This window comes from Hyla sarda, chromosome 1 (genome assembly GCF_029499605.1).
Source record: "Hyla sarda isolate aHylSar1 chromosome 1, aHylSar1.hap1, whole genome shotgun sequence".
NCBI classification, from domain to species: Eukaryota; Metazoa; Chordata; class Amphibia; order Anura; family Hylidae; genus Hyla; species Hyla sarda.
In genome coordinates, this window is record NC_079189.1 from 570215448 (window position 1) to 570238458 (window position 23011).

Below are 23011 nucleotides of genomic sequence, written 5' to 3' on the forward strand. Positions count from 1 at the left end.
CCCGAGCTCCATACCAACCTCTGCCACCTGGACACTCCCCCCCTCACCTGCAGAGGAGTGCCCCGCTGCGCCAATATCCCCTAACTGGGGACATGCTACCTTGTCCGCAACACTGTCCGGCCCCTTGGCCGTATCTTTGCAGGTGCTGGCCCCGCTACTATGACAAGCGAGGTCAGCGCTTTCCCCCATCTTTACTGTATTATCCCCGGTGTTCTGGCCCCGCTCCACATTTGCAGAAGGGGGGACAGGCAGATTACCAGGGTCTGCACCCTGAACTGACTTTGCAGCCGGCCCAGGGTGCACAAAAGGAACATAAATCAGGCTTACTTGCTCAGATGTTTTTTTCTGTCTTTTCTTCTTCTTTTTTATTATTTGTTCCTCTCCAAGGTCGTCGCCAAAACTAAAATTATCCAAATGCATGGGGGACTCCATCTTTACAATTTGTGCCAGCAGGGCGCCACCACTACCCTCTTCCTCCTCGCCAGCACTCTCGCCCGATGAAGGTGGTAATGCCACTTGTCCTGCAGGAAGACTTGCTTGGGACATGTTCACACCCTGCATTGGCTGCGGCTTGGCTTCCACAGCTTCCCCACTTGCCAGCACCTTAGCCTCTTCAGCCTCCATTTCTTGGACCTCATCCTCACTACTGCTCTCATCTGCTGAACAATCACCCCCAATCTCCTCTTCTTTTACTGGGGATTTCATCCTGGAGGAGCGATCCTCATTAAGAAGTTTCTCCCTAAATAAATCGCTCCCCTCCAGGACAGCCATTCTCCTCAGCTCAGTCTCCTCCAGCTCCAGCCTCAAGGACTTAACCCTTGCAGAGTACTCTGGTTTCCTGCGCTTGGTAGTTGTGCTCACCTGATACTTTGCAAACTTTAGCTCCTCTCTCAGCTCCCTCAGCTTCTTCCCAAGGAGTTCGTACTCAGCAATCTTGGCAGCAAGTCTGGAGCTGTATGTCGCCATAGACTCCTTGGGTCTTCTCTGGCCCCACTGCTCCACAACCTGGCTCTTGGAGGAGCTCTTCTGTGTTGCAGAGACCTTCTTTAAACCTGTCTTGCTTGCAGGCTTTTCTTCCTGGCTGAGAGCCTTGCGGCTTCCAACCATTGCTGGAGGGACAGAATCCACATCGCTGCGGACCCTGCCAGATCTTCTAACCCCTCCAGCCGGGGCACTGGCTGGTAGCTTTCCCTCTACACCCCTCGCCAGCCTGGACCGAGGAGTGGAGGTCAGGGGATTCATGCTGATGGCTCCCCCAGGAATCTGCCACCTTCCTGGGAAAGCAGGTGGAAAAATCAGCCTCTCTCCTCTGGAAGTCTGGAGTCTCAGGAGCTCAGCAACAGACACACCTAGTGACCACACCCTCCAGAGCTGTACTCACTATTCTGCTGGTGCGGTCACTGTGTATATACATCACATTACTTATCCTGTACTGATCCTGAGTTATATCCTGTATTATACTCCAGAGCTGTACTCACTATTCTGCTGGTGAGGTCACGTGTCTATACATTACATTACTTATCCTGTACTGACCCTGAGTTATATCCTGTATTATACTCCAGAGCTGTACTCACTATTCTGCTGGTGGGGTCACGTGTCTATACATTACATTACTTATCCTGTACTGACCCTGAGTTATATCCTGTAGATCTTTTATTAAAATTTCAAACATAACAATAAAAAAATTACAAAACATAAACATATCATATCCGACAGAACATTTCAATATAATGATCATAAAACCAACACAATAGCATAAAATACAACACCGGTCCACCCCACACTCATTCCTGCACACAAACAAATATATACAATATTTACAAAAGACAGATTCCTATAATACCCATAATACCCATACCATACTAATAAACTATATACACTAATACTAAATGTGAATTTCCTGGCCCAGTTGCAAAACCAAAAACCCAATACCAGTAATATACCAAAAAGAATAACAACAACAACAATAATAATAATATATACAAAATAATAAAACCCAACACAAACAAAATAACACCACTTTTTTTTTTTTTTTTTGGCCCTGAGCTGGTCCCGCATCCCATGCCCCCAGTACATGTTACCAGACGTCCATGAACCAGTCCAGGATTTTCTGTATATATAAAAGTCCCATACAAACCCCCTCCACCCTTTTTAACCCACCACCCAACCTAAACTAAACCCAAACCCCAGGTGGCATCACACAATATATACAATATATACATTACATAAAATATACACAGACTAACAATATATACAATACATAAGTATACAAATAGACTACAACAATAAATACAATAACAAATACATATAACACTATAAGCCAAACAACAAACCCCTAAAGCTCAAGTTCAGTGCCTGCAAGCCCTATATTACCATAAACCAACTGCTCAAAACAAAAAGACTAATGTGCCAGCATCAGCCCACCACCAGGGGGGGACAACAGGCTAAGGCACTTTAAAGGCAGAGCCCCTCCATAGACGAGAGGCCCTGCCAGCACCCAGCCTCTCGTACTCCAGAGAACGCACCTTCACCAGGTCACCGAGAATGTTCCTAACCACCACATCCACAGGGAGGATTTTACGCTGCGTCGACACTAAACACCGTGCGTTCCACGTGTAGTACCTAACCACTGAGCTGACTAGGAATAAAGTGCACCGGTCCCAGCCTCCAAGGTTTCTGAATGCCCCATAGGCCCATTCCGCATAGGATAGACTGGCCAGCCGAGGCCAACCAATGGAAGCGCCCACCCTGGTGTAAACCTCTGTGTTAAAGGGACAATGAAGCAGAAAATGCTCCATGCTTTCCAGCATGCCTCCACACTCTTCGCGGGGACATCCCCGGTCATCAGAGCTCCTGCACTTCAGATTGTCCCTCACACACAGTTTCCCATGGAAGCAGCGCCAAGTCAAGTCCCAAAACTTCAAGGGGATCCTGATAGAATTCAAAAGCTCTAAACCCACCTCCAGATCCCGACTTGGGCAGTCCTTGAGCGCCAATGGCCTCTGGAAATGAGAAGACAGGACCCTCTTGTCAAGAAATTTCCTCGACAGAGTCCTAATCTCCCACATCCCCAGACCCCACCGACGAATAACCTTCAGAACCGGGGTAGCATAAGCCGGGAGATGCCCGTGTGGTGTGCGAAGATCCTTCACTTGCCCTCCTGTCTCCCATTCCTGGAAGAAAGGCTGAAACCATCCCCTACAGGAGGATACCCACGGAGGAGCCCTCTCTGACCAGAGGTTTGCTATATTGGTCTTAAGAAAGGTATTCACTAGGAACACCACAGGGTTGACCATACACAACCCCCCTAGTCTCCTCGTACGGTAAGTAACCTCCCTCTTCACTAGGTTCAGTCTGTTCCCCCATAACATCTGGAAGAACACACTGTAGACCCGGGTCCAAAGAGGTTCTGGCAACATGCATACACTGCCCAGGTATATCAGTAAAGGGAGCAGGAATGTTTTGATCAGGTTAACCCTTTCCCGGAGGGTCAAAGACCAACCCTTCCACTGATCCACCTTCTGAGCGGCGATCTTAAGCCTGCTGTCCCAGTTTTGTTTGGGGTAATCCCCTTGGCCAAATTCGATGCCGAGAACTTTTGCAGATTCCTGGGGCCCTGGAAGGGCGTCCGGGAGATCAAAACTAGGATCTCCCCCTCCCAGCCAGAGACTCTCGCACTTATCCCGGTTGATCTTGGACCCGGATGCCTCCGAGTAGCGGTCCACCTCTGACATCACCCATTGGCCTTCCTCTTGTGAGGAGACAAACACGGTGACATCATCAGCATACGCTACCGCCCTCAGAGCCAAATCCGGCACCGCCAGGTCCATTCTCACCCCCGCCAACGGTCCACAATCAATCCTCCTAAGGAAAGGATCAATTGCAAACACGTACAGCAACGGGCTCAAAGGACAACCCTGACGGACGCCAGACCCAACCTCAAAAGAGCGGCCAATCCAACCATTCACAAGCGGGAAACTCTCTGCCCCTGCGTACAAGATCTTAAGCCATTCCACAAACCCCCCCGGCAGGCCATATCTCAGAAGAACAGACCAGAGGTACTCATGGTTAACCCGATCAAACGCTTTTGCCTGATCCAAGGACAGCAAGTACCCCTTCCAGTGGCCAGCCCTACCCTGCTCCACAGCCTCTCGGACACTGAGCACAGCACTAAATGTACTGCGGCCCGGAACAGAGCAATTCTGAGCCCCCGAAAGGAGCCGGGGTGCAAACTCCACCAGCCGGTTAAACAGCACTTTTGCCAGAATCTTTCGGTCCACATTGAGAAGCGCTATGGGACGCCAATTCTCAATGTGGAACGGGTCTTTACCCTTTGACAGGATGATCAGCGCTGACCTCCTCATTGACTTTGGCAGAGTGCCCGAGGATAGACACTCATTAAAAACCGCAGTCAAGAGGGGAACCAAAGTGTCCTTAAAGGTCTTATAGAACTCAGATGTTAAGCCATCCGGACCGGGTGACTTCTTGAGGGCAAGCCCATCAATAGCCATCCTGACTTCCTCTTCCCGGAACATCTCTGTCAAAACGTCAAGAGAGGGGTCTACTCCTGGTTCAGGGACGGTTTCAGCCAAGAAAGCTGATACCTTATCTCGATCTAGGTCCTTCCTTCCCAAGAGGTGCGAGTAGAAGGATCTGACGACCTCCAAGATCCCTGATCTGGACCTTTTCAAGGATCCCGTACTATCAATCAGTCCTGAGACTATTTTACTATTCACTGACATCTTGCAGTTTCTGTAAGGGTCAGGCGAGCGGTACTTCCCGTAATCCCTCTCAAAAACCAAAGATGCGTGCCTATCGTACTGACACCTCATCAGCAAGGATTTCACTCTGGAGATATCCTCTCGGCTACCTCCAGTCGAGACAAGGTTCTCAAGTTTCTTCCTCAGGCCCTGGTACAAACGGTACCTGTTTAGGCTTCTGAGGCCCGAGAGCTGGCGGAAGAATCTCGCAACCCTTTCCTTGAAGATCTCCCACCACTCTGACTTACTGCTACAAAGGCCCAGCAATGGTACCTGGCTCTGAAGAAAATCCTCAAAGGACTGTCTTATCTCCGCTTCTTCCAAGAGAGACGAATTCAGCTTCCAATAGCCTCTGCCCATCCGGGGGGTCTCTGCGACATTCAGAGAAAACAAAATTAAACAGTGATCGGAGAACTCCACCTCAACAACAGATACTGCTGAAGAGACGGCCTCCTCCTTTAAATAAAACCTGTCTATCCTAGACCTACAACTACCCCTATGATAGGTGAATCCCGCGTGGCCTGGGGTGTACCGGATGTGGACATCCACCAGGCGAGCCTCACTTGCTATGCTATTAAGGGCGGCGCTATCATAAGTCAGCTTGTCTCTGGCACCTCCCCTGTCTTGGGGCCTCGTGACAGCATTAAAGTCCCCTCCAAAGACCACCTGCCGACTTGTAAAAAGATAGGGCTTGATCCTCATAAAGAGACACTTCCGGTCCCACTTAGACTGTGGGCCGTAGATGTTAATAAGGCGAAGTTCTTGTCCCTTCATGAGGACATCTAAGATCAGGCACCTCCCCATTTCTAACTCGATAACCCGTCGGCATTCTACCGCTGCGGTAAAAAGGACCGCCACTCCGCTATACGGCTCGGCCCCAAGAGACCAGTAGGAGGGCCCATTCCTCCACTCTCTTTTAGCCTTGTAGATAGATGACATATCTGTTAGCCTGGTCTCCTGCAAAAATAAAATATCAGCATTAATATGGGCAAAAAAATCATAGGCCGCAAATCGAGCCGTATCTGACTTTATGCTGGCAACATTAATGGATGCCAGGGTCAACGGAGAGGGTGCCGCCATCAAGGGTGATTGAGTTAGACAGCTTTCTTTTTCCCACCATCCTTCCCATCCACCCCACCACCCTCCTCATCAGATGATGGTTTACCCCTTTTAAGTGAAATAGATGTGTCCATATTCCCTTTATATACATTTTCCTCGTCCCCTGACTCTGGGCCTGTCTCCCCCCCTGAAGACATAGATTCCCCAGGGAGAGAGGACTCAGCATCTCCTGTGAGCCCCACCGCAACATCCGGAACCTCACCCCCAGCCACCCCCTCCTCCGAAAAGGAAATGTCGCGGAGGGCTCGGAACCGGTTGGAGAGACCAATCAGAGGGAGATCAGTTGTACCTTCCTTTGGCATCTGGCAGGTGGGAGAAGATCTTACATCTCTCCTTTTCTTATTCTTCCGAGTACCCCGCTTTGTTTCTGCCCATCCCCCACTGTCCTCATCCGCGCTCCCACCATGGGAGGACAGTGAGGAGACGGCATCCCCCTCTTTGTGGATCCTTCCAGTCTCCTCATCCAGTTCACTATCCCCCAGGGCCTCAGCAGTAAGACTGGCCGCAGGGACAGGATCAGGAGTCACCCCAGTTGGTTGATGCTCCTGTGAGTCCTGAATCTCCCTGTCCCTTTGACGCTTCTCGAGACGCCTCAGTTGGGCAGGCGTCTTCTGCTTACTTTTCTTCCCTGGCCCCTGCACCCCTTCATCCCCGACAGCCATCCCCCCAGCAGAATCCACCTCACGGCTTACTCCCACCGGGGCAACAACCGCGTTGACAAAGGAACGAGGGCAGCGACTGAATGGGTGACCTAAGTCACCACACAGGTGACACCTAATCTCTGCACAAGATGTAGCGAGATGGCCTATTTCCCCACACAGAGTGCACTTCTGCACAGTGCAATTGGCACTAAAATGTGTGGGGTCACCACATCTGTGACAGAGCTTCGGCTGACCCTGGTAGAAGATCTGGATACGATCCCTTCCGAGGAAGGTCGCAGATGGTATATGGGTAACGGTGTTTCCTGAACGCCTAAGCTTGACCATAAACGTCCAGGCCCCTGACCAGATGCCATATTCATCCCTGTTCTTTTTTGGGACCTCCACCACCTCACCATACCGACCTAGCCACGTCATGATGTCAATACAAGAAAGCGATTCATTACGGGTTAAAACGGTCACCTTCTTGACATTATTTTGGCGAGACACTGCCTGAATGGCAAAGTCTCGCCAGCCGGGCTCATTCTTTACCAACTCATAATTCGACCAGAAGAGCTCAAGCCCCTCCGGCCGAACAAAGCTGATATCGAACTCAGGGGTACCATAAGGATGTATCAAGGCATAGATGTCAGCTGCCTTAAAGCCCAACTTCAGCAGAAGCTCAACAACTTTAGATCTTGGAGGACATGTATCACTGCCTCTCCACCTCAGCCGGACCACATTCCTACGGAGACCACCTGGCCCGGCTGTAGGGAGGGACCACACATTATCCCCCCCTCTTTCCTCTCGGAAGGCTGAAAGACCATGTCTCTCTATCCAGAAGGATAGATCAACCTCCCTACCCTCTACATTGATCGATCTCTCCCCTCTCCTTAAGGCCCCCAGGAGACGCTGCTGCAAACTGTTCTCCCCAGAGCCAGAGGACGAGGAAGCTGCCCCCCTTAACCCAGCGGTGACATTCGCGTAGCTGCGGATGGGTGCTGCCACCGCTGGGGGTGCAACTGGACCAGGCCCTACATTCCCACCACTAATCTGTGCCCCTTCACCACCCTCCTCCACATAATCCATACCCAAACCATTGACCCCTATTTTAGCTGATGTGCCCCCCATACCTCCACCCGTGCTACAGCCCAAACCACTATTCAAAGCCCCAGACAGATTTTTAGTAACAGATGAATTATTCCCCTCTTTCACACCCTCAGTCACTCCAACATTAACCTCCACATTCATACTGGCTGGACCGGTGCGTTCTGGTGCAGATTTTGTACTGTCAGCATCACTGGGTACCAGGGCTGGAGCCATCACCACAGGACAGGTCACCGGTCCCTTATACAAGGACCGGGAAGCCTGCCTAGCCTGTTTATTAGCGGCCCCAGCCCTGTTTTTACCGGTACCCTCCGCCTCATCCGTACTAGAATGTCCAGCTCCTGGGCGCCGCTGATCTGGATCAGCGGCGCCAATGCAAAACAAAAGTTTTTTTCTCCTTTTGGGAGAATCTATTTTTCCCTTAGCCACCACGACTACCTCCGGCACTGAGTCACCCCCCTCTCCCACAGGGGAGCGAACTACAGCACCGGAGTCTGCCTCTATGCCCACCGCTGGGCCGCCCTCACTGTACGGCCTTGCGGCCGATGCCTTCTCTGCTCCATCCCTGCTACTGCAAACAGGCATGGAGCTCTGCGCCCTTTTAGTATCTGTACTCTCCCCGCACCTTTGCACCGAGTCCACCACAGAACACGGGCTGGGCTGGGTAACGGGGCTTGCACAATGAGCTGACCCTGCGGCCGACTCAGGGTTTACAGGGAGGGGGGTGTAGATGTAACTCACCACTTCTTGCTGCTTTGGCTTGGTCTTCTTTTTCTTCTTACCTCCAGGTGCCTCATTTGGGAGCTCATCTCCAAACACCAGGTTCTGAGGACACACTGGGGATTCCAGCATACGTATCTGGGCCATTAGCGCCCCTCCCTGGTAGCTGCTGTCACTGTCCTCCCCTGAGTCGGCAGGTGATACTGCTGGCTGCTGTGCAGGGGGCCCACTGTACGGGGCCTGCTGCTGTTGCCGCAGGCCACCAGGTGGATCTGGCTGTTGTTCTTCCTCCATCTCCTCCGCATCATCCACCTGGCTCTCAGGTTGCAGCCCCATCAACCTTTTATTTTCCTTTTCCTCCATTACCTTGAATCTTTCTCCATTTTCCAATTTTTCTTTAAATGGACCACTCTTCGCCAGTAATTCTGCTCTCCTCTCCTCCAAAGCTTGTATTTCAGCCATAAGTCTTTTTATCTCTGCCTGGATCTCTGCCTTTTTCCTCTTAGGAGATACCTTGGCTCTGGCACGGGCACAGCGAAGTCCCTCTCCGAGCCTCCTGATGGCCTTACAGGCGTCTTCATACTCACGGAGGTGACTTTTTACCCGGGACATATAGGTGGAAATAGACTCCCGGGTCCTCAGCACTCCCCAGCCTTCCTCACTGAGGTCGGCTTCACCTCCGTGAGTACTCTGCCTCCTTCCTGATGAACCCAGCTTTCTGCTGGAAACACCCAGCTTTCCCGAGGTGGATCCAGCCTTGGAGCTCCTCACCTCTGTGGGGGGAGTTGGAGCAGCATTGCTGCGACTCCTGGTGGAACGCCTCACCCCCAAATCCTCCGATGTTCCGGCCGCTTGCTGGCTTCTACTGCTCCCCTGCGGCCTATTCCGAGGAGCAGAAGCCTGGGCCTCGCCTCCCTCACTCATGCCTGGAAACCCACTCCCTCCCTGGGGAGGAGGAAGCAGGCCCCAGGTGGAACAGGTGGAAATCCCTGGAGCTCAGGAGACACAGCAGACACACAGCACAGCTGAAGCACGACCACACCCGCAACTAATTGGTCAGCACTCCAGAGCTGTACTCACTATTCTGCTGGTGAGATCACTGTGTACATACATTACATTACTTATCCTGTACTGACCCTGAGTTATATCCTGTATTATACTCCAGAGCTGTACTCACTATTCTGCTGGTGGGGTCACGTGTCTATACATTACATTACTTATCCTGTACTGACCCTGAGTTATATCCTGTATTATACTCCAGAGCTGTGCTCACTATTCTGCTGGTGAGGTCACTGTGTACAGACATTACATTACTTATCCTGAACTGATCCTGAGTTATATCCTGTATTATACTCCAGAGCTGTACTCACTATTCTGCTGGTGAGGTCACTGTGTACATTACATTACTTATCCTGTACTGATCCTGAGTTATATCCTGTATTATACTCCAGAGCTGTACTCACTATTCTGCTGGTGGGGTCACTGTGTATATACATTACATTACTTATCCTGTACTGATCCTGAGTTATATCCTGTATTATACTCCAGATCTGTACTCACTATTCTGCTGGTGGAGTCACTGTGTACAAACATTATATTACTTATCCTGTACTGATCCTGAGTTATATCCTGTATTATACTCAAGAGCTGCACTCAATATTCTGCTGGTGGGGTCACTGTGTACATACATTACATTACTTATCCTGTACTGATCCTGAGTTATATCCTATATTATACTCCAGAGCTGCACTCACTATTCTGCTAGTGGAGTACCTTACTTCTACTAAAATATGTTATCACTTCTTGCCTTGCTGTTTTCCAGATCTGGAGGTCCAGAAGCGTCACATGGCTTTGAGCAGTTTGTTCATGGAGCTTTTAATGGTCATGAACAACGCGAGTGTGACCACCGCTGAGTCCCTGCGCGGGGCCCTGCTGAAGTGGATTGATAGCAAAGTGCAAGGCATGTTAGTCATGCCCCTCCTAACAGCAGCCTGTCAGAGCTTGGCATCTATAAAGCATATGGCAGAGACGACTGAAGCTTGTATACTGACATACTTCAAGGATGGTAAGCTCCTCCAGTCCTGCCATACAATACCTCTATAGCATTATTTGTTCATGCAGTCACATTGTTCTCTTTTCTTTTTGGGCATGACTTGTAGCTGCTGTGAACTGTCCACTGTCAAGAGGTGATATATGACACTTGGCTTACATCTGTCTAGGTCATTGCATAAAGCCTGATCTTGTATGCATGCAACCCATTGTGGCGGTGACTGTCTAAAAATGAGTCTGTCATTAGATACGGCCCCTCTCGTAGATACTGTATTACTGCTGCTCTTACTTGCACCCCATTGTGCTCTTTTAATACTCCACCAACTTCTCTTTCAGGAACTGTGTTGGTTATGAGAAAGCTTACTATGTGAGATTCTCTACTCTATAGGATGTGGGCTACCACATATGTCTGTTAGCATTGCAATATATATTCTTGTAATGGCTGCATTTACAGTTCTGCAGATTTCAGAGCTGGAATCTAGCTACTTGTTCACAATCTGTCATCTATACACAGTGCACTGTGACAGGCTTTTTTTTTTTACATATTTTATGTCAAGTGTATCTGTATATAAGATGTAGATACACAATAGGTCAGCCCTTCTGAATCTCCTGATCTTCACACACTGAATGCATGCAGTTGGTGCATATAATTCTATCTCTTTTCTTATTCTGTCCAGAGTCTTTGCACACTCAGAACCCAGGCTGGGGACCTATCCTGGCATCCTTGCAGGTGCCAGAACTTACTACTGAGGAGTTTCTCCAGGAATGCCTTACCCTTGGCAGTTACCTGACGCTTCACGTGTATGTGCTGCAATGTCTGAACCGAGAACAGACCCTCGCCAATGAGCTGCGGATGCTGGTCAAAATCTCCAAGTGGATTGAGCAGGTGCAGCCAAGGTAATATCCTCAAACAATATAACCAGCGTTCTGCGGCAGTCTGTGGATGAACTGTAGGGGGGATTGGACCTTCTTTCTTGCTTTCTCTTTGTTTGATGATTAAAGCAGAAGGGATCCAAAGTTGTGCAGTCCCCATCCCCAAAACATCACACCTGTCCAACTGCTGTCAATAACAGATGAGGTTAGGGGAGAGAAGGATTGGACATCAACTGCCCGGCCATCCTCCCATTCGTAACATATACATGCTCTATCAAGCCGAACATACAGATAGCTGTTAGATATTCAACAGACTGCGGATCACAGACCACGCTTATCAGTCCAGCAACAAAACCGGATATGGTCCAAAAATTAGCAGACCAGGGTCACTAGTTGACTCCGTCCTCCTCATTCAAATGAATGGGTGCCGTATTACCAAATCGTGATGTGAATGAGCTCTTAGACAATGATAAAATGGACGGATCACACTGCAAGTATAAGTAACAGTTTCATGAACCAAAGGCTGTCCGGGCATGCTGGGAGTTGTAGTTTTGCAACATCTGGGGGCACCCTGCTTGGGAAACACTGGTCTATGTAGAGGGCAGGAGCTTCTTCGGAGTCCTGTACAGTACACGCAGTACGGTAACATGGAGTAAAGTAACATGGAGCCGCCTTTACCTGGTGTCCAAAGGAGCAGATAACCCTGGTACAGGTAAAGTGTACAGAACATGTAATACCTTCCTGTACTGTAGGGGGCGCTACCAGACACCAGTCAGTGCATAAGCTTCAGTAATACAGGGGTTTTACCAGTGAATGCCCATTCTGATTGGTCAGATCTTCCAGCCATTGACACGTTTCACAGATCTGGACTGTCCATAGCATTGTATGTTGAGTCTGGTTTCAACTTACGATGGTCCAGAAAAGACCATTGTATGTTGAAACTATTGTATGTTGAGGCCATTGTAAGTTGAGGGATCACTGTACTGTGTTTATGGGTTAGCTTCTCCTACCAGCCTATATTCTACATAATTTTTTTCTTTTTATTCATTTTGTTTTTAGCTCTGTGAATGAGGAACCCAAACTCTTCCTGTGGTTCCATAAAGCTCTGCAGTTGTCCCTGATTCAGGTAGAACAGAATGACACCGAAGTAACCGAGAACGTTCTGCGGATCCTGCTCTCAGTCCAGACTCGACTAAGCCTTCTGAGTGAGGAAAGAATGTCGACCGGGATCCTGGGGGCTATTGGCCTTGGAAGAAAGTCTCCGTTCTCAGCCAGGTAAGGCTCCGTGTTTTAAGCTAGACGATGGCCAGTATGCATAATGAAATTGGAAATATGTCACAGGAAATCTGGTCTTGATAAGAGAGTGGTCTTCTATAAGAGGACTTTATATATTATTTGATAAAGTGATGATGGGGGAGATTTATCAAAAACTGTGCAAAGGAGAAGTTTCCCATAGCAACCAAAGAGATTGCTTCTTTAATTTTTAAAAGGCCAAAATGGCCTCTGAAAAATAAGCGATGTGATTGCCACTAGTCATCTTCTCCTCTGCACAGGTTTTGATGAAACTCCCCAGATATCTGTAAATGTTAAGAAACCACCTTAGTCCCACCTAGAGAAATCCAGTACATAGAAGGGAGGGAGGAGGGGGAGGCAGCTGCAGCTTATTCTCTTTTGTGAAATTGCATGCTGTGCTGTGAGAGGGGAGCTAAAGCAGAAGACGAAATGCATCTGATTAACAGAGAACACTAAGACCACCACTTGCTTCACACAACAAATAAACAACTCATTTTGCAACCTGTGGAAAAGCAGAGGGATGAAAATATTCCTCAAAACACAATCCATTGTATTACAGAGAATATACATCAACAGCTGCCTTCCCATTACGTGAAAACTTCTACAATGTGGGTTTTCTTCTACAAAGTGAATGACTTCCTTTTAAAAGTGATCCCATTATGTGAGATAGTAGATCATGGGAGGGTAGATCATGAGCTTCTCTGGGTCTCCGTAGTTTTGTAGCGTTGGTCTGTAGTTTGATGCATATTATCATGTTTTATGTTTATTTTAGATTTCGGATTATCTCTCGCAGTCTAGCAGCCTTTATTTTAGCCCAGATTCCTGCTGAAAATCAAGTGCGCCTTAAGGCAGGGTCTGGCCTTCATCTGTCACAAAAAGCTCAACAGGTAACTTAATGAAATAAAGTTATATACCTCAGACATATACAGACTTTATTATACATTATGGTTGCATTTATAATTCTGAAGACTTTAGACCTGAAGTGTCCCACTATTATGTGCTCTAACAGATTTCAATTCTAGTAAGAGTCCTTTTCACACCAAGGACTATCCAATAATTTCATGTCCCTCTTTCCTGCATTTAAGTTGCTGTGGATAAGTGCAAAATAGTGCACCTTGGGCGTAAATAACCCTCAGGCGGAATATAGAAAATGTGACACAGTCCTAACCTCAGTATTTGAGGAAAGGGATTTAGGGGTCATTATTTCACGAGACTTAAAGGTAGGCAGACAATGTGATAGAGCAGCAGGAAATCCTAGCACAATTCTTGGGTGTATAGTGAGAGGTATTAGCAGTAGAAAGAGGAAAGTGCTAATGGGTGTATAGGGAGAGGTATTAGCAGTAGAGGGAAGTGCTCATGGGTGTTTAGGGAGAGGTATTAACAGTAGAGGGAAGCGCTCATGGGTTGTATAGAAAGATGTATTAGCAGTAGAGAGCGAATTGCCCTTGGGTGTATAGGGAGATGTATTAGCAGTAGAGAGGAAAGTGCCCATGAATGTATAAGGAGAGATATTAGCTGTAGAGAGGGAATGGCTCATGCAGTTGTACAGAACACTGGTGAGACCTCACTTGGAGTATTGTGCACAGTACTAGAGACCGTATCTCTAGAAGGATATAGATACATTAGAAAGAGTTCAGAGAAGATACTAAACTATTACATGAACTGCAGAATAAAACTTACCTAGGAAAAGTTAAAGGACCTTAACATGTATAGAAGAAAGAAGAGACAGAGGGGATATGAAAGAAACGTTTATATACATAAAGGGAATCAACACGGTAAGGGTATGTTCACACTACAGAATTCCGCAAGTGGAATTCCGCGGTGTGAACTTAACATTCGTGTGAATGGGTCTCTGCAAGACCCGTTCACACTGCGGAATTTCAGAGGCAGACAATTCCGCCGCTGAAATTGTTCCGCGCAAAGAAAGAACATGTTAATTCTTTGCGCGGAAGTCCTGCCGCCAGCTGCCAGTCTGAATCTCCGTTCGCTGAATTCAGTGAGCGGAGATTCCGTTCACACTCCGTAGTGTGAACATACCCTAAAGGAGGAGAGGAGATTTATAAGAAGAAAACCTACCACAAGATAACATAGTTTTATATTAGTGGGGAAAGGTTCCTGCAGTAATATCAGGAGGTATTACTTTACTGAGAGAGTAGTGGATGCATAGAATAGCCTTCCTGCAGAAGTGGTAGCTACAAATACAGTGAAGGAGTTTAAGCATGCATGGGATAGGCATAAGGCTATCCTTCATATAAGATAGGGATAGGCATAATGCTATCCTTCATATAAGATAGGGATAGGGATAAGGTTATCCTTCATATAAGATAAAGATAGGTATAAGGCTATCCTTTATATAAGATAGGGATAGGCATAAGGCTATCCTTCATATAAGATAGGGATAGGCATAAGGCTATCCTTCATATAAGATAGGGATAGGTAAAAGGCTATCCTTCATATAAGATAGAGATAGGTATAATGCTATTCTTCATATAAGATAGGGGTTAGGTATAAGGCTATTCTTCAAATAAGATAGGGATAGGCATAAGGCTATCCTTCATATAAGATATAGATAGGCATAAGGCTATCCTTCATATAAGATAGAGATAGGTATAATGCTATTCTTCACATAAGATATGGGATAGGTATAAGGCTATCCTTCGTATAAGATAGAGATGGGTATAATGCTATTCTTCATGTAAGATACTGGATAGGTATAATGCTATTCATCATATAAGATAGGGATAGGCATAAGGCTATCCTTCATATAAGATATAGATAGGCATAAGGCTATCCTTCATATAATATTGGGCAGACTAGATGGGTCAAATGGTTCTGATCTGCCGACATTCTATGTTTCTATGTAAGTTAAAGGGGTTATACACCATAAGGGGATTTTAGTATGTACCTGGCAGACAGTGATGGACATGCTTAGGAAGGATCTGTGCTTGTCTTGGGGCTAAATGGCTATGTTGTGAGATTACCATAATACTGTGGCTATCTTTTTGTGAACTGGTATTTCCTGTTTGAGTTTTCTTTTTTGCTTACAAATCCCATAATTCCATTTCTCTATCAGCTCCATTGGGGGACACAGACCATGGGTATATGCTGCTGTCACTAGGAGGCTTGACACTATGGTAACAAAAAAGTCGGCCCCTCCCAGCAGGGTATACCCGCCTACAGGCACCTGAGCTAATCAGCTTAGCTTAGTATCTATAGGAGGCATATGCTGGTCTGGTATTCTCCAGACCCGGTCAATTCTTTTTAATTTTTTTAAGATAGGGACATATGGTTAGATTTTTCTCTCCCTTGTTTTCAGGTGGGGACTCAGGAACATAGCGTTCACTGTTTCCCCATTTGCGAAGAAGGGGCACAGACATCTGTCAACCCCTTCTTGCCAACGGTCAGCGCCTGGGGTTGTACCTCATGGGTCCGGGTCCCCTCCACCCCTGCTTGTCTCGCTGTTACAGCCCGGCATGGTGCAGGTGACTAAAGCTGACTGTAGACTTCATTAGTTAAGTTCTTGAGACTAAGGTGAGAATTTCTCCCCCTTTTTTACAGGTTCCATGGATTTTCAACTGCTGGAGACCCCCTTTCTGGAGCCCACTCCTCTTTATTTTTGCTGAGGGAACCCCTGCCCTATATATCTGGACCCGTTGTAGAAGTTACTTATCGGCGCTGCCTGTATGCAGGCGCCGGTACCTAACTTCTACAACGGGAGCACGGAGCTTCATTAAATCTTCAGTGGCTACGCACCGCCGACAGCTTCTCCCCTCATAGTGCGGGCTGGCGCTAGCTCCTCGCTTCGGTTGCATTTATGCTTTGTACACGCGCTGCCAGCGGCGTTTTTCCGTTCTCTATAATTCATAATGGCCGCAGGCTTCATCTCGGCCTTAGCTCCGCCCACTTTCGGCCGGCGGGGATCTTATCCTATGAGGTGCAGGCCCGCGAATTAGCCCCGCTTCTCTGCCAATCAGCGTTTACCTCTGACTCATCTCCGGAGTCTGCTAGCAGACATAGCCGCTCACCTCATAGGTATCGCCCCTCTGCTCCAGCTTCCCCTCTTCTAAGGGACGCTCTTCTGGTTGCCGCTCTGGCTCTCCAGACCCGTGTACAAGCTCAGCTGTCTGGAGAACTGGAGGATGAGGCTTCTGGTTCTGACTCAGAGGACCGAACAGATTTGGCCGACATGGTGGACACCTTGATCTCGGCCATAAGGGAACACCTTTCACCTAGATGACCCAGGAACTTTGGACGTAGCTCCAGAAGTTTCCTTTCACCATTCCCGACCTGCACCCAAAGTTTTCAGCTCTCATGCTGAATTTGAAGCCTTGCTGGGGTCTGCCTGGAAGCATCCTGACAAGCGGTTTCAAGAAGAAGGTTCAAGCGCAATTTCCCTTCGCCAAGGACCTTATTGCTAGGTGGCCCTCTCCTCCAAAAGCACTACCCTGCCATTGACAGATGCAGCTTCCTTCAAAGATCTGGCGGACAAGAGGGTAGAGACTCTGGCAAAATTTGCCTTTGAAGCAGCAGGCTCTTCGTTTCTTCCTGTGTTTGCTTCTGCCTGGGTGTCTCTCTAGGGCTGGAGACTCTGTGTTCTGCTTCCATGTAGTCGGCACATTGTGCGGCCTTTGCCCAGGCCTCGAGCCACATGGATCGACGAAGAGCCACCAGGTTGGTGGCTCTTCATCGATCCATGTGGCTAAAGGCCTGGGATGCGGAAGCCGCTTCTAAGAAATCTCTGACGGAGCTTCCTTTTACCGGTTCTCGACTGTTTGGTAAGCTCCTAGATTAATTTATCTCCTTGTTACCTCAAAATAAGGCTCGCAGTACTACTTCCCGTCGAAAGTTGACTGCCTTTCGGTCCTTTCAGGCATTTGGTTCCAATAGGGGGTCCAGACAGGCGCCCTTGCGGGACAAGAAGGCTCCCTCCTTCCAGATCCATCCCTCCTGGAAATCGGATTGTGCGGCCAAAGCGGGAACCCGCAAGCCTACCTCTGCCTGAAGTGACGCCCCCACCCGCTGATTTTTCTCGGGTGGGAAGTCGTCTGTTACTCTTCCGGGACGTTTGGTCTGCACACGTGCAGGGATGTTATATCCAACGGATACCGGATCGAGTTTGCCTCTCTTCCAAGGGATCGCTTTTTTTGTTCCCGGGTCCCCCTCTCTGGCAAGGGCCTTTCGGGGCGCGCTCCGGTCCCTTCTCATTTAGGGAGTAATTGTCCCTGTTCCTCCCAAGGAGCGTTTTCTGGGTTTTTATTCCAACCTCTTCGTGGTCCCCAAGAAAGGGGGTTCCATTCGCCCGATCCTGGATCTGAAGTGCCTCAACCAACATCTTCTCCTCCGCCATTTCTGCATGGAGTCTCTCCGTTCGGTTGTGGCATCCATGGATCAAGGAGAGTTTCTTTCCTCAGTGGACATCCGGGATGCCTACCTCCACATTCCAATTTTTCCAGGACATCAGCGGTATCTCCACTTTGCAGTTCCAGAAGGCCATTTTCAGTTTGTGGCCCTTCCCTTCGGTCTGGCCACTGCTCCGAGGGTCTTCACCAAGGTCCTATCACCTGTGATCGTCCTCTTACGGTCGAGGGGTGTGTCGGTGATTCCATACCTGGATGTACTCCTGATCAAGGCTCCAATCTGGACCCAGAATCTGGAGAGTCTCCGTCTCGCCATTCAGGCCTTGTCTCATTTCGGCTGGAGGGTCAATCAGGACAAGTCCAACCTCTCTCCCACCCAGTCTCTAATTTTACTGGGACTCCAGTTCGACACGGCGTCCGCCCAGATTCGGCTTCCGCCAGACAAGCGGCTGACTCTTTTGTCAGGAGTTCGGATGCTCCAGAACCCTGTTCCAGTTTCCATTCGCTTTTGCATGGAGGTCCTGGGTCGGTAGGTGGTGGCCATGGAGGCCGTTCCATTTGCCCAGTTTCATTACCGTCCTCTTCAACTTGCGCTTCTATCCTGGTGGGACAGATCTCCGTTATCTCTCGATCGCAGGATCATTCTTCCTCAGAGGTCTCGCCAGTCCGTTCTGTGGTGGCTTTGTTCCCCCCTGCTTTTACAGGGGATTTCCTTTCTGCCCCTCCATTGGCAAGTCATCATGACTGATGCCAGTCTTTTGGGCAGGGGAGGTGTTTTCAGGGACCGGACAATCCAGGGCCTTTGGTCCCTCCGAGAAGCCCTTCTCCCCATCAACATATTGGAACTGAGGGCAATCTATCTTTGCCTGTGCCATTGGGAGATCCTTCTTCGGGACCATCCTGTTCGTGTCCAGTCCGACAACTCCACTGCTGTGGTGTATATCAATCGCCAGGGCGGCAGTCGCAGCTCGGCGGCGATGGCCGAGGTGTCCAAGATTCTTCTCTGGGCGGAGGTCAGAGTTCTGGCCATCTCAGCAATTCACATTCCGGGAGTGAACAACTGGAAAGCTGACTTTCTCAGTCGATCCTCAGCCGACCCCGGCGAGTGGTCTCTTCATCCGGAGGTGTTTGCAGAGATCTGCAACCTCTGGGGCACTCCGGATGTGGACTTATTCGCGTCCCGCCACAACCAGAAGGTTCCTCACTATGTGGCGAAGTCCCAGGATCCCTTGGCTCTGGACATGGATGCCCTGGTGATCCCTTGGTCTGATTTTGCCCTACCCTATCTTTTCCTTCCTCTCCTTCCCAGTATACTGAGGAAGCTCAAAGCAGAGGGTGTTCCCGCCGGTCTCGTGGCTCCGGACTGGCCCAGGAAGGCGTGGTACGCCAACGTGGTCAGTCTACTGAACGACGTACCACTGCGCCTCCCTCTTCGTCCATACCTTCTCTCTCAACATCCCCTTTGCACCCCAATTTGACGGCGTGGCGGTTGAGAGGGTTCTGAGGGCTCGAGGTTTCTCTTCCCAAGTGACTTGCACTATGATCAGGGCGCGCAAGCCCTCTTCTGCGAAGATTTACCATTGTCCTTGGCGGTCTTATTTTCATTGGTGTGAATCTCACTCGTTTTCTCCAGTTACTTTCTCTCTCCCTTGACTTCTATCCTTTTTGCAGTCGGGGCTAGAACAACAATTAGCTCTCAGCTCCCTTAAGGGTCAGCTCTCGCCCCTTTCCATTCTCTTTCAACGATCCCCATATCCAGACCTTCCTTCAGGAAGTGGCCCACGCGGCCCCTCCTTACAGATCCCCTACACCCCCTTGGGACTTGAACTTAGTTCTTGGTGCCCTGCAGGGTGCTCCCTTCAAACCTCTCGGGGAGGTTTCTCTTCATCTCCTTTCCTGGAAGGTGGCATTCCTTATTGCAATTACCTCTATCAGGAGAGTTTCAGAGCTTGCAGCCACAAGGAAAAAGTAGTTTTTCGTCCGGTTCCATCCTTTTTCCCTAAGGTTGTTTCTGGTTTTAATCTCAATGAGGTCATCGTCCTCCCGTCCTTTTGTCCGGCTCCATCTCATCCCACAGAACGTTTGCTCCACAAACTGGATGTGGTGAGGGCTGTTCGGACCTACCTCTCAGTCACTTCTTCTTTTCGACAGCGTGACTCCTTTTTTGTTCTTACGGAATGTCGCCGTAAAGGACAACCTGCTTCAAAGGACACCATTTCTCGGTGGATCCGATCTACTATTTCGGAAGCTTACCGCTGCAATAGGAAGACTCCATCCTTCAGGGTTTCTGTTCATTCCACTCATTCTGTCGGGGCATCCTGGGCTCTCCGCAACAAGGCTTCGGCTTCGCAAGTTTGTAAAGCGGCCACATGGTCGTCTTTGCACACCTTTTTTTTCTGACCTGTCGGTCCTCTCCTACTGCTCTTGGACTAAAACGGATTAGCTAAGGTGCCTGTAGGCGGGTATACCCTGCTGGGAGGGGCCCACTTTTTTGTTACCATAGTGTCAAGCCGTCTAGTGACAGCAGCATATACCCATGGTCTGTGTCCCCCAATGGATCCTCCGAGAAAGAGATTTTACGGTAAGCATAAAAAATCTCCTTTTTCCTATCTCCCACACATCAGCCACCCCACCTATTGAAACATAAATGAGCTGCATCCATTCAAAAGACCTGTGGTTTTCAATCAGGGTGCCTACAGCTGTTGCATTAGTTGCAGATGGATCTCTCTCCCACCAAGCGATCCCTCCACCCATGGAAGCAGACATGCTCCCTGTCATCAGCTGACTAGTGAGTCAGGTCTCTGCCGCATTGCAACCTGGGAAAAATCTGAGACAACAGTCATTTTGTGTGCTGTTAAAAATAAATATTGGGGTGCAAATCACATAAGAATTGTGAGAAACCCGTCACACACTGGTACAGACACTATATTATGAACTCCACTAACTTTACAGCCCCTGTAGCATAGTCAAATAAAAATAATTCCTGGAATACCCCTTTAAGGAGCATGTCTGACAACAAGCTTCCTGACTGTTTCCAATACCGACCAGCAACATTGTAAATGCAGCTTTAGAATTTTAAATTCCACTTAATGCCAGATCAATTAAATTTCACACTTTGTTAATATTATACACAGCCAGTTAGTAACTAGCATGTATTATGTATTTCTATCTTACAGGCATTAAGTGCCGTGGAGTCCTTAACCTCAAGTAAACAGTATGTGGATTTCCAGGAGCAGATCTCGCAGGCTGTTCAGTTCATCCGGTACCCAGGCCACTGTCTTCAGGACGGGAACACGCTGCTAGCCCTCCTCATCAACTCACTATACCCAGAAGTGCATTATCTGAATATTATCCGATAACCTGGGAAGAGCCCGTATCTGGGACACTCTCTTTTTTTCTTAATGCTTTTCCCCCCATTCCTCGTTTTAGTGACACTCCCCTCGTATTTCATGTTTTTAGAACAAAAGTTATGTATTAATGTTTATATGTGTGCAAGGCGGCAGCAAAGATAATCCAGGTGTTGAGTCTGTGGAAGCAGCAAGGAGATCGTGAGATGAGTAGAAAGGGTTCTGTCATGGTTATGATAGAAAATTATGAAGAATGTTCTAGCATGCACTGCCTTAGGGTCTCTCCACCCAAATTTATTTTTTAGAAAAATCTGATTAATAATGCAGGTTAGAAAAATCTGATTAATAATGCAGGATGAGATTGTAATGACAAGGTATGACTGCTGCCAGGCCACTTTTTTCCTTCTTTTAGTATGACAACTATGTTATGTCTGAAAGTCCCATGGCTAAGGCAGTGTTTCCCAACCATTGTGCCTCCAGCTCTTGCAAAACTACAACTCCCAGCATGCCCGTATAGCCTTCGGTTGTCCGGGCATGCTAGAGATTGAAGTTTTGCAACAGCTGGAGGCACGCTGGTTAAGAAACAGTGGCCTAGGGATTCAGTGCCCTAACAATCATGATGCTTTATATGCAGTCTGTCTCATTCCAGGCTCTTTTCTATCACTTTTTGCCTTATTAAGGAGATTTTAACTGATATAAAGGGGAGAGGGAGAAAAACGTGGATTAATGTACAAATCCGTCTCCCCATTTAGAACCATTAGGTTCAGTATTAAAGTCATTATATACTTGTCCATAAGGAATGGGAAAATCTATATTGACATTTTACTTTTGACCACAGGGGGGCAGTATTATAGTATTTATATACATGCGCTTGCGGGGGGAAGTATTACAGTAAGTAGTGGTGCTGCAAGAAAGATACTCACCTTAGTGGAAAAGTGACAACCTGCTTGGGGCAGTTGTCACTTCCTTTCCTTTACTTCTCTTGGCAGCATTTGTCCCTAGGGGGCAACAATGAGCACAGGAGAACACTTAATCAGTGCTCCATCCTGAGGCATGATGGAAGGCACATAGAAAATATAAAAGTATATGTAGAACAAAAATATTTATTTCCTCTTAATTTAAGGAGAATTTACCGCACCACTGATGTAAATATCAGAGTTGCCCTTTATATGTGCGTATATAGTTCTTTATTATTAAAGGGTACCTCTCATCAAAAAAACTTTTGATATATTATAGATTAATGTGTGCAGAATAACTTTACAATTGCATGTTATTAAAAAATATGCTTCTTTCTATTTAATTTTCCACTTTGAAGAAATGACCACTAGGGGTCTCCCTACCAGTCCTGGCAGCAAGCATTTCAGACTCATGCTGGAGTCCTAAACACTACGAGCTGCCAGTCTGCTTTGTTCACAAAGGAGAACACTCAGAGCTGCCAGCCTGCTTTGTTCACAGCCTGTTTGGCTGTGAACAAAGCAGGCTGGCAGCTCTGAGTGTTTAGGACTCCAGCATGAGTCAGAAATGCTTGCTGACAGGACTGATTGGGAAAAATACAATAGAAAGAAGCATATTTTTCATTAACATGCTATTGGAAAGTTATTCAACATTCATTAATCTTAAATATATCAAAAGTTTATTTGATGAGAGGTACCCTTTAATGGCAATTTTTACAATCCCCTGAATATGGGATGACAGTGCCAAAAGAAAATCCGCAATGATCCACTGTGCCTGAAGGACATAGATGAGAT

At 48.0% G+C, this 23011-nt stretch overlaps 1 protein-coding gene across 2 annotated transcripts in view; it reads left to right on the top strand.

The window, feature by feature from the left end:
• EPG5 (ectopic P-granules 5 autophagy tethering factor) overlaps nucleotides 1-22689 on the top strand; it is a 167160-nt gene extending 144471 nt beyond the window's left edge. The window contains exons 40-45 of one of the 2 annotated variants that reach the window (XM_056543389.1): nucleotides 10167-10409; nucleotides 10504-10530; nucleotides 11071-11290; nucleotides 12326-12541; nucleotides 13332-13446; nucleotides 21093-22689. In XM_056543389.1, the coding sequence (XP_056399364.1) occupies nucleotides 10167-10409; nucleotides 10504-10530; nucleotides 11071-11290; nucleotides 12326-12541; nucleotides 13332-13446; nucleotides 21093-21275 (1004 nt within the window). In that variant the 3' untranslated portion in view covers nucleotides 21276-22689. The remainder of the gene's footprint in view (nucleotides 1-10166; nucleotides 10410-10503; nucleotides 10531-11070; nucleotides 11291-12325; nucleotides 12542-13331; nucleotides 13447-21092) is intronic. The other variant, XM_056543398.1, reaches the window with a different exon arrangement.
• Nucleotides 22690-23011: the final 322 nt, after the last annotated feature.